Here is a 15,959-nt window from a genome sequence, read left to right as displayed (position 1 = left end):
TCTTTGGAGCAGTTTTTGTTCTAGGGTCAGGGTTAGGGGTTTTGTTCTAGGAACCTTTTTGAAAATATTTTATTTTTTCCTCTCTGAGACTGCTCTTTTGCTATAGTGCAAATAAATTGTGAGAGACCTGAAATTGTGTCTGTTCAGTTTTCCTTGACCATCCCTGACAAAATGATCTGACCAAGATGGGCACAGCAGGTCAGATCTGTGGTGGCTCAACATCGAGTCCTGCTTGGTCAGCATGAGATCAGACTTTCCATCACCACCAGACAAGTAGAGTTTCTGGCTAATCTGGCTAAGAGCCTGTGACTGGGGAACCTCTGTCTGGAAGTCTAGAGCTCCATGTTGTGTCTCCTTTGATGTGCTTCGGTAGGAGATGATAAGGCTTTTTGACAGGTCTGCCATGGTACAGGAGGCTGCAGACCAGCTAGCATGACTTTGTCAAAGATAGCACATAGTCACTGAATATGCGATCCAGTTCAAGACTCAGCCTCGTGCGACTGGAATGAGGCAGCTTGCCAGGCGATCTTACGTTCTGGTTTGGAAGAGGACATCCAGAATGACCTTGCAACCCATGACTTGCCCCATGACTTTTCATGACCTCATCAACATGGCACCTTGCATCAACGTTTGTCTTTGCCTCCAATATCTCCATAGGCTGACTCATTCCTCAGTCAGGATGGATGACCCTGGTTCACTCTCTGCCTCTGCCTCTCTGTCCACCTTACGTTTTAGGAGAAGCAACAACAACTGGCTTGGGGTCTATGCCTTTATTGTGGCAAGCCTGGACATTTTGCGGCAGCCAAATGGAGAAGTTTGTGTTCCTTAGCTTTTTTTTTTTTTTTTAAACACCTTTTTCGTTGCCTTTCATCTTTATATGAGAAACTTTATTCTTCTAGGACTGTTCCCTCTATGAAGAGTTTGTGTTGCTGAAGTTTTTTCTCTGGAGTTTTTTATTTTTTATTTTCCCCTTGACCAGACCTTGACACTTTCAGCAGTGAAAGTTAAACCACACTGAACTAAACTAAACAGAACTTAAACTCTGAATACTGGACTGACAGTATAAATTTTTCTAGAACTTTTATGTTAAGCAGATTTAAAACAATCTACATTGTAAAAGCACTATAGAAATAAAGATGGATTTAAAGAAGGATTGAATTGCTGATAAGAAACTTGGCAACTACAATGGTATATTAGGTAGCAACACTGCCAGCTTTTTACATCATGGATGCGCATAAATTTCTAGTAATTTAATGGGATTGAGTCAAGTATTCCGGTATACAGTTCTTACAGCTAATGACACCATACAGATGTTTGTTTATATGTGATTTTTGATTGTACATAATCCGCTGACGAGGTCAGACCAACCACTTCTTGGATTTTGCACATGTTGAAATCATGGTAAAGAGTTTTATGAGAATTTACAGAAAAAAAAAAAAAAAAAAAGATATATATATATATATATATATATATATATATATATATATATATATATATATATATATATATATATATCCCTATTAACCACTTTGATGAGTGCCTTTAAATCAATAAACCAGGCAAATATAACAGAATCCTGACATGCTCTTATTAGGTTCTCAGTACATTTAAGGCAGATTTGAGGTTGCTTTAGAAACCCAGAAATGACACATAAGTCTAATGAATACCTAATGTAATTAATTTGGCTTTTATTTGATTATTACATAAGTTAGATGCACATCTCAGATCTTCAGTATTGATTAAACATGAAAGACTGCAGTGAAATCCTTACATTTAAATTCATAATATTGTGAGATTCAGGTAGGGAACATGCAGAGCTGCAAAAAATAAAAAATAAAATAATAATAATAATAATAATACCATAGGAAAATACATAGTCAAGGGCAGATTGTGACAATACAGGGCCACAGAGGGAGAATATATTACAACCATGGCACAAGACAACACAAAGGGGACACCAATATGTAAATTTTTATTTAAAAAAAATGTACAATTTTGAAGGTAAAATGAGAGAACACGTGAAGCCAGTTAAAATTGTCTTCACATAAGTTTACATGAAAACCTTGTTCTCAATTTTTTTACTATACAATTGCTTTTGGCCATTGATAAACTTCTTCACCTTTATGAGCATGTGATTAATCAGTGTTTGATGCTGATGTTTGGACTCTCCTCCTCAGATGAAAATGTCTGGATCTGATGTCATAAATCAGCAAAGCAACAGCAGCCACGCCCACCAGAGCAGAGAGGACCAATCGAATAACAGCTTCAATAACACCAAAGCGGTGAGTATGTTCTGATGACAGAAACAAAGATAACAGAAAAATGAATGATTCTATATGCGAATAAAATACTGCTATTATTCTCATTACTGAAGTACCTGGACATGGTTGACAGAGTGTGCTGATGTTCAGATCTGTGGTCTGGTTGCTGATGGGGTTATAGACCACACAACTGTAGGTGTTTTTATCCTGATATTCCACCTCTAGAGGTAGAGAGAGACTGATGCTGAGATTAAACACACTGATGCTGGAGAGTAAACTGTTTCCTTTGTACCAGGAGAGACTCACAGCGCTCACATTCACCACTGAACACAACACTGAACAGTACTGCACTGATGAAGAACAGTCTCTGTTGATGACAGGAGCAGCCAGATGAGCTGCACAAAATTAGTTAATTAATAAGTGAATAACTCAGCAGTACATTAGAACTGTGATGGGTGTTGATATTTAAAATGAAATTAAGATATATTATTAGATAATAATAATATAATTAGATATATTATTAATAGTGTAGACATCTTCTATAATTGTATTATATTCTCAGTAATTATGGCAGTGATTAATGTCAAAATTTTTCAAATATTAATCAGGAAAGTATTTTATTTATACTTACCATATATTGTAAGGCTGAATGTGTTGTTGACTGAGGTCCAGTGGTCTCTAGTTACTTTATAAAGTCCAGTGTGTTTAGTTGTGGTGTTCATGATGGTCAGAGATCCAGACTGAGTGTCCAGCTTCAGTCTGTCTCTAAATCTCCCATCTGCAGCATTATTATAGTATGTGATGTTGTTGTCTTTTCTGTTGATGTCAGCTATAAGAATGTCTTCAAACTTCCACTCGATCTCTTCATTTTCTTGTATTTGTGTAAGTTTGACTGGTAGAGTGACCGAATCTCCCTCAGTCACTGACACAGACTTCACTTCAACACCAAACACACCTGATAAACACACAAACACTTAGTCATATAGTTATTTTGAAACTATTAACAGTTTTTTTTTTTTTTTACTTTGCTCTAATTAAAAAAAAAATAGCTGAATTTTAAGAATTAACAATAAACCTTTCATGTGACTGCTAGGGTAAAGATGATAACGTTCAAAATAACATTGCAAAAAAGCATACTAATGTGATGGTATTAGTCTGATACTGATTAGTGATGGAATTAATTATACAATACAAGGTATATGGGCTAATATACACAGAACAGAAATCTTTAAACAAACTTACCAGCCAGACTCCAAAAACACAAGAAGAAAATAAACACGTCAAACACTTTCTTCTGCATTTCAGTAAACAACTTTTAAACAAAAATGAATTTCCGCAAAAAGGCTACATGAAAGGCATAAAATGTTTCTTGATAAACAACAGAAGATCTGGAGATGGCAGTGTTGCTGGTTTAGAAGCAGCTGGTGTGACTCAGAAATGCACTTCTCTTAATGACTGAGAGCTCTATTGTAATCTAAGTGTAATGTCTAAAGTGAATGGCTCAAAAGCACTGAGGGTGTGTCAGAATCTACTGTTGCTACTTAAAGGCTCCCATTTTACAAGATTTTTAGTGTCTCCAGAATGTTTCTGTAAAGTTTCAGCTCAAAATACCCCTCAGATTATTTTCCAGGTACCAAAGAATTGTGGCCCAGATTTCGCATAAAGCTGGCACAACAGGCAGTCACCCGGCACATACAGCTAGTGGGCCAAACATGGCACAGGTTGGGCTGAGGTGGCACCGTCTTTAAGGCGGCACACAATACTTGGGCCAAATGTAAAATGTAGTATTTGACCCAGATGTTAATAATTGCTATATGGGCCAAGTTTAAATACATTTAAAATACATTTTTAATATTTTTTAATAAAAAAAAAAAAACTTCTATTAATCAGATCGCTTTGAGAAAAAAGCGCAATGCTTCATAGGTTTATCAATTTCATTGAAGTTGTGATGCACCAACATATCTGGCCCAGTTTTGGGTTATTAACTTGGCTGAGATTTGGCCCAGATATGGTCCATGTTTGGCCATTGTCTGGCATCCAGACCTGGTCCCAACCCAGGCTCATTCTGAAAACGTAGTCCTGCGGACATTTCTGGAGATCGCAGAATACGTCCCGGCAGGTACGTACGGTTGCAGTTTTTGTTTTTGCGAATCTGCGAGAGGCCGCTGTGTGCGTTTTTTTGCATCTTAAATGCCTCTCGCAAGTGCCGTTCGCCCCCGCGATGTTCTCGCCTGAACCCACCAGAGGCCGATGTGATTGACCGGATGATTGACTGCGCAACCGGCCAATCGGCTGACCCGCCCTCCTCTTTCCCTAAACCCAACTAATTTTACCGATTGACCCGCCTGCTCACTTCCCTAAACCCGAGCAACAATTTACAAAAGCCGCCCAAAAAAATAAAAGCCCTGATTTTTTTTTTTTACCGCGTTTTCGGATTTCACCACATTCTCACCCTGTTATGAAACTCATTCACTTAATTTTTGGGATTCTGTTTTTGTCTTACCTGATTTCTGGAACCGCTCTTCCCCGGACTCTAAACCGATCGTCGTGGTCAACTCCTCTCTGCATCTCAAGTCTGCCGACGTACACAATGAGCTGAGTGGACAAACGGATTGCAGCGGGAAAGCCCTCCACAAGGAGGTAAGCAGTCGGCCGGCAAGCACGAAAGGGAACAGCGTCACACCGCCCCGTAGCGTTCACTTGAAAAAACTAAATGCAGCCGTACGTACCTCCCGGGACGTATTCCGCTGTCTCCAGAAACGTCCGCGGGACTACGTTTTCAGAATGAGCCTGGGTTGCCTGGTCCAGTCATGTACCGTAATTCACTGCGGCATGTGGTCCAAGCAAAACCTGATTGTGTGGGCCAGAGCTGGGCCAGAGAAATTTGGCAATGTGTTTTATTATACCCTTCTAAAATCACATTGTAGCTGTTTTGTTACCTGTGTCTTTAAATGCAAGTAAGCTGTTTTTTTTCCGCCCACCCTCACACATCCGTGTCGGCTTATTATGGGATAAAATTCCCGCCCATAGTATTGTAGTCACAGATAGAAAGATAAAGAGCATGAATCAAAAAAAAATTGACATTGTGTGTAAAAGTATGACGTGCAAAAAAGGATAAGAAACGCAGGATAAGAAATAATGAAGTCATGTACCAAAGACAATGATTAAAGATAATCAAAAATAAAAACGCATTTAGACAAAATCAGTTTTCTACTCATATTTGAATGTTTTGTGTGCTTATGTTCTTTTTCATCTTGTTCTTCCTCTTGTTTCCACGTTCTTCGCTTGCGTTTTTCAAAAGATGAAATTCGAGTTTTATTTAACTCACAGGCGGGCTTCAGCATCATCACTGGTCCATTAGTAGAGATTTTTTTGTCTCCTTTAGCCAATCAGACAAAAGGGGAGTTGACATCACTCCAATGCAACTCGTGGCTGCTTAGTGTGGCAGGCAGGGATGCATTTGTTTCTAAGAATTTCCAACACAATCTCACGGCAATTCGTAACTTTTTCATTTAGTGGCTAATTCGTACAAACTCGTACGATCTAATTCGTACATTTTAGTACGATTTGCGTATCCCCCAATGACGGTTGGGTTTAGGGGTGGGGTTAGGTGCCACGCCTCCTTTTTAAAATCGTACATTTTCTTACGACTGAACTCGTACGAATTCGTACGAATTAGCCACTAAACTGCCAAAATGTAAAATACTTACGTTTTCTCGTGAGATCAGGCTGGAATTTCAGATAATATACACACCTGTCAGTGATCGCATTCGAATGAATGCATTTGTTATGGAGTATTCAAACCATTTGGTATTACAGTGAGTCACAAAAATACCTTTGCAAAGTTTTTGCACACTGCTATATACACTGCTGTATCCATTATGCTACTGTACAAAATAAACCAGATTTAAAAGCACCTCTAAAAAAGGCTTTTTCGGACATTACTGTAACACGCTTTATTCAAGAACATTTGAGCTGGTTTCAGTCCTTAGCTCTTTCATTTTCATCTTATTTAAATATTTATTTAACTTGCTTGTTGATTAAATCCCATTTTGTTATTTAACCTATTATTTTTATGCAACAGTCAATTTGCATCTTCATTTGCTATGAAAAAAGGGAAATCATTTACTTTTTGCACGCTAATTTATGTGAAATCTTGAATATAGGTCTGTATAATCACCTTGCAATTTTGAAATTAGCTTTTTTGCTTTGAGTATAGACTATTCAGTTCATAAGAGCAATTCAATCTTTTATGAAGTTTGCTGTATACAAATAAAACATTTTGAAATATTTACAATTATTGGCCTATACATATCGCCTTGGAGGCCAGTCTGAAGAGTAATCGGTTATCGATATCAGCCAAAAAATCCATATCGGTGCATCCCTAACTTCTTTCCCCATGCTTTCAGGCACCATACCTAGGACTGCCACAGTTGGATCAAAGGGAATATCAATACAGTGTGTACTGACAGAGACTTTTCTCAATGTTTAACCAACGTGTATCCATATTGTCCTTCAACCATGCTTTTATTGGTTTAGCTGTGCGGCCCAATAATAAAGTTTAAGATTGGGATGACCTATTCCTCCATCCTCTTTTATCAGCTGTAGTGTTTTATATTTTCAACGTCAGCATAAAGTGAAATTTTATGCTCTTCTTTACTCATTTTAATACCTTTTATCACCTTACTTTCTTGTATGAGCTATGTAGTGGTTCCTTTATATGTTTGAAGCATTTGCTGACGCTATGGTAGTAAGTCTTTTCTTTTTTACTTTTCTTTTCAAGTCTTTGCCTTATGAAGATTTACTGATTTAAAAACATTTTAACACTAAAACTACGGAGGCAGTCATTTTGACCATTTGTAATATTTGCAATATAATAAATGTGTGAAATAAAACCCACATATCTATAGGACCCTGGCTTTTGCTAACTATTTGTGTATTTCCTTCTCACATTGTTATTTTATTAAAATTACAAAACACAAAATATTTCTACATAGAACCACCATAGCGGTCAAAATGACTACTTCAGTGTCTGCTACTTCCTGTGACTCTAAATATGTGTGCCTCTGTTGCCTAGCAACTTCCTGCAAACAAAAACACAACCTTGTGTAGGAAAGAACATAACTTGACTTTCAAACTAGAAGTGCCACGAAAAAACCTACTCCTCTGCTTGAGGAAGTGAAAATGAACATTCACGGGTGGTCTAACATACCTATACATTTATAGGCTGTATTATCATAAAGATTGTATTTTAAGAGTGATGTCTTAATTAAATATGATGACAGTAGTTCTGTTAGTTCCCGTTTTAATCTTTGCAAAAGTCATTATTGAGGTGCAGCTGATCACAGTGAGTTGGAAGCGCTGGAGTGTACAGCGTCTTCAAAATTTAACTCTTACCTTACCTTTAACTATTCGACTGTGGGGGAAACCGGAGCACCTGGAGGAAACCCACACAAATTTTGGGAGGATGTGCACACTCCACACAGAAATGCCAACTGGTAAAGCCGGAACTCGAACCAGTGTCATTCATGCTGTGAGATGACAGTGTTAACGATTAAGCCACCAATGTTATTATAATAATAAAAATACATATTATTAAAAATAATAGTAGCCTTCATATGAAAAGCATGTAAATGTAAATCTTGTCCCGCAACATTTGCCCACCTGAGATCTGTCAGCCCACCTTTCAATATCTTTCAGAACCGGGCCTGTATGTTGTACTTGTAATAAATCACAATTTATCAGTGGTTTCAAGGAAATAACATTTATTTTAGGATTCAGGCATTCAAATTTTAGCAAATATTAATATCTAAGGCAGGGATGGGCAAACTGTCCAGCAGAGTTTAGCTTGAGCTCTAACCAAACACACCTGCCTGTAGCTTTTTAGTGACCTTAAAGACACTGATTAGCTTCTTCAGGTGCGTTTGATTACTCTGAAGGACATTGGCCCTCCAGGACTGAAGTTGCCCATCCCTGATATAAGTTAAGCAAAATAGACTCTGATGTCTATGGAGATGGCAGTAATAATTATTTTTTTAACAATAACTGCATAAGACAAACACTGTTTATGTTACTAGAACATTTACACTTTATCTCTCAAGACTTAACATGACCTTTATCACCATTCGTTCATTTACTTTCCTTCGACTTTGTTCCTTACTCATCAGGGGTCACCACAGCGTAACGAACCTCCAACCACTCTGGCATATGTTTTACCCAGCGGATGCCCTTACAACCAGCACTGTGCTGGTTAATACCCATACACTCTCTCATTAACAAACACACTCACACACAAACACACACACTACAGCCAATTAAGTTTATTAAATTCACCTGTACCGCATGTCTTTGGACTGTGGGGGAAACCGGAGCACCCAGAGGAAATCCACGCAAAACACAGTGAGAACATGCAAACACACAGAAATGCTAACTGACCCAGAACTAGAACCAGCAACCTTCTTGCGTCAGTAAAAAAAAACTGAGCCACAATGACTAAGCCCGAGGTCATCAGCCATCATATATCAAAAATTATAATCACTATAAAGCTTTTAAAAGACACAATACATGTTCTTAGGCATATTTGAAAATCAGAATATCAGATATTTTACAACATATCCACACATTTTAAAAAACAATATATGAGTCATGGGAACTGTAAAGCGGAGCATTCAAAATAACAATCACAAAAAACAAAATAAACTCACATGGGTCAGCAGAAGTATTTAAATCTTACTCTTAAAGACCCCCCCCCCCCCCCTTTTTTTTTTAGCTGTGATTCAATACTATTGCACCAGTGCACACTGCAGACTTGTTGATGACCTTTGTTAAAATTAGAAATTAGCAAAAGACACAGGCATTAAACTCAGTTCCTCAGTTCTAGTTTGACATAAGAGACTTGCATAAGAGAATATATGTAATCATGTAGCTGAGAAAATGATTGTAATCCTAGATATGTGTATTATAATTGTGAAGAAATGCCAATTAACATATAATAAACATATAACATGACCTGGCCTAGATTTGGCACAGTACACTGGACCAGATGCAAAACAGATATAACCAGATTTGGCCCACACTTGGCCAAATCAACATAAGTGAATGCACATCTGGCCCAGTGCTGGTCCAGATAAGTAAAATGGTTATGCCCTATCTGGAGAAGATGATTTTTGCTATCTGGCCAATTACGGCAAGGAGTCTACTGCTGTCTAGGATGGTAATGCTGTTTTAAAATTATTTTGGCCTCTAAAAATTGATAGCCCTCCTCCATGAACTGCAACCTTATCCTGGAGAGGGGTTTGAGTGCCTGGGTGATCCTAAGAGCTATGTTGTCGGGGGCTAATGCTTCTGGTAGGGTCTACCAAGGCAAAAAGGTGAAATGCAGATGAAAATGAATGAATGAATGAATGAAAAATTGATCGCCCTTGTACTGAATTATCTATTTGATCAAAAGTTTGATCAGCGCCTCACAGTGACTCCTGCGTACACCACATCAGGCTCCACTTGAACACTCTAAAAGAAAACAAACCCATGTATATCATAGAGATTATTAAAAGCATACTGACCATATAATGTGTGTAATAGTACAAACAAACAAAAATACACAATCTGTATCCAAACACACACCTAAATCTGAGTGACTGCAGAAACAATACAGAAAGACAGTCAAAAATGGTCTCACCGATTTCTGTGCTTTTGTTCTGTAGAATGTTGGCTCAGCATATGTGATCTCTTCTGCATGAGTCTTAACTGCTTAAATAATAATAATAAATTAATTAATAGAAATGTGATTGACTATTGTAGTTTCATTTTCACTGGAACACATTCTCCACATTATTGCATTGTTCTTCTACAGTTTTGTTAGGAGTGGGTAACACACTTACCTTCTTGATGAGATGTTCTGATTTTTCTGCAGAAGACCCAGATTGCAGCAGCAATCAACAGACAGCCAACAACAACAGCAGCAGCAGCAGATAGAAGCAATATATCATTTGATTGTTGGTGACCTGTAATGGGAAAAGTGAGCCATAAACCAACACTTGTAAAAGTGCTTCACAATTATGGAGAGGGTCTCTCCACACCACCACCAGTGTGTAGCATCCACTTGGAAATTGCGATGGCAGCCCGCCAGTGCACTCACCACACACCAGCTATTGGGGGAGTGAAGAGACAGTGATAGAGCCAATTTCGTAGATGGGGATGATTGGGAGGTCATGATGTGTAAGGGCAGAAGGAGAATATTGGCCAGGTCACCTGTACTTTTACCAGGAAATGCAATAGGATTTTTAATGACCACAGAGCATCAGGACCTTGGTTTAACGTCTCATCTAAAAGACGGCCCCCACTGACAGCATACTGTCCCCTTCACTCTACCACAGGTTGAGCGCTCCCTGCTGGCCTCATTAACACCACTTCCAACCAATAGTATCTGGATACAGCCTTTATGATGCAAGCTGAGATTGCATCACTCAGCGATGTGATGTCAGACACAATGCACTCAAATGGAGTGAGTGACATCACTGTGAGGCAGGGGTCACCAACCTTTTGGAAACTGAGAGCTACTTCTTGGGTATTGTTTAATGTGAAGGGCTACCAGTTTAATACACACTATGATCGATATGTCTGTGGCTTTGTAATGGCACTTTACAATAAGGTTCTGTTAGTTAATGTTAGTTAATGCATTTACTAAATAAGGGTGTAGCGATACGCATATTTGTATTGAATCGTTCGATACGAGACTTTCGTTTCGGTACGCATTGGAAACCGAACTATTCAGACTAATATCTAAAAAGATAAAAGAAAACAAGCGTACAAAATAATGTAATGTTTTCAGTACAACAACGCTCAACAAGGCATCCCAAATGACGTGACAGGCAACATGCTGCTTTCCTCGCCCACCTCCAAACACTACTCCAGTCAGACACATGCTGCACTAGCTCATTGCAAAATGTCTAGTACCGTTAATGTAATCCTCCAATAACAAACAACCTGTCTGGCATTTGGGAGCACTTTGGTTTCCCTGTAAGTTATGAGGGTGATGGCAAGAAAGTAGTGGATAAAAAAACCAATGACATCTGCTGTGACAGTAAGCTATTTTAGCGGTATTATTTGAACATGTCAACTCATTTACACTGACATCAAGGAATCACTAACTGGAATTAGATGAAAACATGAAACTATCCCCGCAGCATTCAGACAAGCAATTCCTGCAGATTTGAACAGGGCAAAACAAATCACTGAGGCAATCAGTACATTTATAGCAATATGGATATTAGACCTTAATCGGTAGTGGAAAATTTGGGTTTTAGAAAATGTTAAATGTAATAGAGCCCTGTTACATTACTCCTTCATAAGCTCATTTCAGTTAGATAATTCCTGCTTTCAGATCCACTAAAATGGCAGGTCAAATCATGCAGATCTTTTCTGTCTGAAGAAAATATAAAAGAATTATAAATTATTGTAAATTATTTTAAAAGAATTTCTTAAACATATTTTTGTAGGTGGTGTATTAACTGAACTTTTTCTCGAGTGTGATAATGTTTTGTATACTAATGAAGCATTTTTGCAGAAGTAGATAAATGCTTGTCTAAAATTAACTTGAGCTTTGCAGCAAAACTTTCTGTGAGCATATAATTTGCAAGTCTTGTGGTTTTTAATGTTGTGTAGAGAATTCGTACAAAAAAGGATGAATGTATGTATGCGGCCAATAGAGTACGGGAGAATGATTGACAAATGACGAATTTCACTTAATTCCACCTGTTAATATCAGCTGCCTATAAAAGCTGAGGTCAGGAAATGAAAATGATTCCTGAATGTAACTTTTGCATTGCATTGACGCTAACAGAATTCTGTGGATCTAATTATTCATTTGTATTCAATAAATTACTAATATGTTAAACCTTAAAGAAAAAACTCTCCTGACCTTTATATTGAACACGCATAGAACTGATTAATTATTCCACCACTTTCTCTGAGTTTTAGCAAATGGAATGATTTTTGGTGACAACCCTTATTCTGATACATATTTTGATGCTTTGGATTTTTTTTTAAAACTCAACAATAGACTCAGGGCAAATGTACTACCATTTTGTTATGTTTGTGACAGTGTCTGTGACTGTGTCTGTGACTATGACTGGCATTTTTTGATTGCAAAGCCATGACACCAGATAATCATGCATTCTTGATTGTTGCTAGTTTTCCCTGTTGGGAAGATGTAAAATGTGCATCCCAGGCTCATTCTGAAAACGTACCCCTATATACATTTCTGGGTAGTGCCAAATACCTTCCAGGAAGTACTTTTTTTGCAGTTTTTGGTTTCACAAATCCGTCAGAGGCCGCTGCGTATGCTTTTTTAGATCCGAGGCTGTTTTCACACCAGACGCGGAACGCATGGATAAATCGCGCGTAAATAGCCGCGTAAACATTTGAGTTTACTTGTTTCATTCGCACGTCAAACCCAGCTTCATTCGTGCATCAAATCAACTTCATTCGCTGTTCAAATTCACTTTAGTACAGATGCGGATTTGCGTGATGGGCAGGGCTTCTGTCTGCCCGGTGACTCTAGCTTCATGCTAAATGGCTAATATGGATTTTATTAAGAAAATAACTTTGTTTTTGTGTTTTATGAAGGCTGAAAAACAGCGTTGATACGTTTAGGGCCATATCTGAGTCTACTAGATTATTTCATAGGTGCATCCAGCTCTTTGAGCTCAAAAACTCTTCTAGAAACTTAACCTGGATGATGTTACATGATGACCTTTCAACGGTGCTTCTGACTCAGCCAAGCCCAGTTTGATGATCTGTTGTCGGTGTCGGCTGGAGAATGTCCCCCGGGACACCAACAACAGGAGTACGTCACAATCATGCCCCCACAAGACCAAGCTCCTGATTGGTTAACGCGGCGTGAATGTCCGCTTTAGTTCAGATTTTTGAACTCAGGCGATTCGTCAAACGCGCAAAACGCTCAATTCATGCAGTGCCATTTGCCCATATTGCTCCATTCGCATCACAGCATTCACAGCATTCGCGTATTGCACCGCAGGATGTTTTTTTGTGCATTTTGCATTGACTTAACATGTAAATCACCCACACTTGATGCATCTTCCACGTCTGGTGTGAACACAGCCTTAAATTTCTCTCGCGAGTGCCCTTAGGGCCTGCTGTTCTTGTGTAAATCCACCAGAGGCCGCTGTTGACTAACTGACAGAGTGATCAAACCCACCCTCCTACTTCCCTAAACCCAACCAATAGTGTTTTCAAAGGCACTGATTGACCCTACTTCCCTAAACCCAACAGACAGTTTTAAAAAGCAATACAGAAAAAGAAAAGCCCTCGCTTGATTTTTACCACATTTTCACATATTACCACAATCTCACACTGTTATTTACTTGTTTATTTTATTTTTTTTTGTCTTCTGTTTTGGTCTTATCTGCTTTCTGAAACTGTTCTTCATTGGACTCTATCGTCGTCCTGGTCAACTCCCCACTGCGTATTACGCCTATGTTGAAAAAGTTTTGCTGTTGGTCATCAGTTACAGTTAAAAAGCTTAGTGTGTGTGTGTGTGTGTGTGTGTGTGTGTGTGTGTGTGTGTGTGTGTGTGTGTGGATAAGAGTATTTATGCATGCAAACAATCATTTGCTGTTTTACTCTATTGAACTCCATATAAAAGCCAGACGTTTTTTGCACAGGCCTATCTAAAGCAGTTATCGTCAAGATTAACAATGAAGTCTGATTGCAGTCACATTATTTGAGAAAACTAATGGCTAGTGTTAGTGGTGTCACTGCTAAAATCAGAGAAGGAATTTCATCCCAGTGCAGTAAAACAAGAGATTTTGATCAAATATTATTAAGAGAATTCTGTGGATTAACATGTATGGAGGAATTGTTCACCTCAAGAACAGCAACATCCACCAACATAGCAAATTTTGTCAGTTTTGATTTTTATGACAACTTCAGGTGAAGGTTATATGCGTTTTAAATGAACCTACATAGTCAGAGGTGGCCAACTTCGATTGATATCAAACAGGGTAAATAATTGATTACTTACTATTAACTGTAAGGCTGAATGTGTTGTTGACTGAGGTCCAGTGGTCTCTAGTTACTTTATAAAGTCCAGTGTGTTTAGTTGTGGTATTCATGATGGTCAGAGATCCAGACTGAGTGTCCAGCTTCAGTATGTCTCTAAATCTCCCATCTGCAGCATTATTATAGTATGTGATGTTGTTGTCTTTTCTGTTGATGTCAGCTATAAGAATGTCTTCAAACTTCCACTCGATCTCTTCATTTTCTTGTATTTGTGTAAGTTTGACTGGTAGAGTAACCGAAACTCCCTCAGTCACTGACACAGACTTCACTTCAACACCAAATACACCTGATAAACACATAAACACTTATGTAGTTATTTTGAAACTATTAACAGTTTTTTTACTCTGCAGTGATTAGAAAAATGAGCTGAATATTAGAAATTAAGTGACTGCAAGGGTAATGGTGCTGATGTTCAGAATTTATAAAGCAACATTAATACAAAGTAAAAAGTATTAATCTTATAAACCAACTTTAAAATATTCATAACACTTTACAATAACAGCACATGAACAATGATACTAATATGTAAACTTAACATTTATTATGAACTAATGATGAGTTAAAACATGCACTAATCATGAATATTACCAAAATATAACCTGCAAAATGAATGATGGAAATCATATATGTGGAATAAATTGATTATATACAAAGAACTGGAATTATTTTAAATAAAATAATAAAACTTACCAGCCAGACTCCACAAACATATGAAAAAAATAAATACATCAAACGTTTTCATCTTGATTTCAATGCAGTTTCGAATAGCAGCAGTCCTTGAATACAATGTAAAACTAATCCAAAAGCAATAGACTAATTTCTAAATAAAATGATAGAAGGCTTGCTAAGCAGTTTACTGATGGTCGCATCTAGTTTACTGGGGTCAAGCCAGCCACACCTTGGACAAACTGTCAAGCCAGCAGCGAATTATATTATCATGCGCGCGTATTTATATGATTACGGTGATTTCAAGAACAACACAGAGAGTGTTCTTTTTCGCTCAGAATTATAGCTAAACAAGATGTCATTTCCCCATTTTTTCTCTAAGGCTATACTTGAATAAACGTTTTATCAGTTTTTTTTTCTTAGGGTGTTTAAGCAACAGTTTTCTGTACTTTTATTATATATTTTCTTTTAAGTGACTTGTGTTTTTATTTGTCCTAGCCTTGTACAGTACAATGTCAAAACTGTTGAATGCAATTTATTTATAAGCTAACGTGGTTTAAACTCAGAAAGTGAATGGCATCCATAAAGCGGTCAAACTAGACATTTCTAATAAGTAGAAAAAACAATGGTCAGGTCTGATACATAACATCCCATAAACGAGTTTGGGTTTGGTCTGACCTCGCTATTTAAGCCTTTAAAAGTGCTTATTTGCTTTATCTTAGTTAATGTTATCTTGCTTAACAAGATCGCACAAGGAAGTGTGTAATAAACCCTGACTCTAGAGGACGTTGTGTTAGCTATTTGTGCAATGCTTGAGCTAAGTTAGCCCTTCACCCACTAGAGGGCGGCAGGTGAACATCAGGACAGTCCCATGAAATCTCTTCTAGATTTTGAATGTATAGTACGAATCTGCATCTTTTTTACTGATTATTACCAGGTAAATATAGGAGT

General features: G+C 37.8%; 2 protein-coding genes across 3 annotated transcripts; both read right to left on the bottom strand.

Annotated features, from left to right (window-relative positions):
- Window positions 1-1,949: 1,949 nt before the first annotated feature.
- Window positions 1,950-3,756, bottom strand: LOC100334996 (SLAM family member 5-like). Its single transcript, XM_073937236.1, has 4 exons — window positions 3,504-3,756; window positions 2,893-3,216; window positions 2,378-2,656; window positions 1,950-2,293 (listed from the first exon to the last, which is right to left on the bottom strand). The coding sequence occupies exons 1-4, from the start codon at window positions 3,559-3,561 to the stop codon at window positions 2,136-2,138; spliced, it is 819 nt and encodes a 272-aa protein (XP_073793337.1). The 5' UTR covers window positions 3,562-3,756; the 3' UTR covers window positions 1,950-2,135.
- A 4,247-nt stretch (window positions 3,757-8,003) lies between these two features.
- On the bottom strand, window positions 8,004-15,847 carry LOC141380166 (uncharacterized). Of its 2 annotated transcripts, none has more exons than XM_073937240.1 (5): window positions 15,033-15,285; window positions 14,305-14,628; window positions 10,142-10,264; window positions 9,940-10,007; window positions 8,004-9,770 (listed from the first exon to the last, which is right to left on the bottom strand). In XM_073937240.1, the coding sequence occupies exons 1-5, from the start codon at window positions 15,082-15,084 to the stop codon at window positions 9,717-9,719; spliced, it is 621 nt and encodes a 206-aa protein (XP_073793341.1). In that variant the 5' UTR covers window positions 15,085-15,285; the 3' UTR covers window positions 8,004-9,716. The 2 variants fall into 2 exon arrangements, with proteins under 2 accessions (XP_073793341.1, XP_073793340.1); XM_073937239.1 differs by having other exon boundaries at window positions 8,013-9,770; window positions 9,940-10,010; window positions 15,033-15,847.
- Window positions 15,848-15,959: the final 112 nt, after the last annotated feature.

Source organism: Danio rerio, chromosome 22 (genome assembly GCF_049306965.1).
Source record: "Danio rerio strain Tuebingen ecotype United States chromosome 22, GRCz12tu, whole genome shotgun sequence".
Lineage (NCBI taxonomy): Eukaryota > Metazoa > Chordata > Actinopteri > Cypriniformes > Danionidae > Danio > Danio rerio.
Note: the sequence above shows the minus strand (reverse complement) of the source record. Positions and strands in the feature narration are given on the sequence as shown.

Excerpts from the sequence above, each read along its gene's own strand:
- LOC100334996 (XM_073937236.1), bottom strand. The coding sequence starts at position 3,561 with ATGCAGAAGAAAGTGTTTGACGTGTTTATTTTCTTCTTGTGTTTTTGG. Across the intron at positions 3,217-3,503 it reads GTGTTTTTGGAGTCTGGCTG|GTGTGTTTGGTGTTGAAGTG; the intron begins GTAAGTTTGTTT and ends TGTGTTTATCAG. Across the intron at positions 2,294-2,377 it reads ACTCTGTCAACCATGTCCAG|AACATACTCACCGCTTTGGT; the intron begins GTACTTCAGTAA and ends TTCTGTCATCAG.
- LOC141380166 (XM_073937239.1), bottom strand. The coding sequence starts at position 15,084 with ATGAAAACGTTTGATGTATTTATTTTTTTCATATGTTTGTGGAGTCTG. Across the intron at positions 10,265-14,304 it reads ATTCAGCCTTACAGTTAATA|GTCACCAACAATCAAATGAT; the intron begins GTAAGTAATCAA and ends TTCCCATTACAG. Across the intron at positions 9,771-9,939 it reads GAACAAAAGCACAGAAATCG|AGTGTTCAAGTGGAGCCTGA; the intron begins GTGAGACCATTT and ends GTTTTCTTTTAG.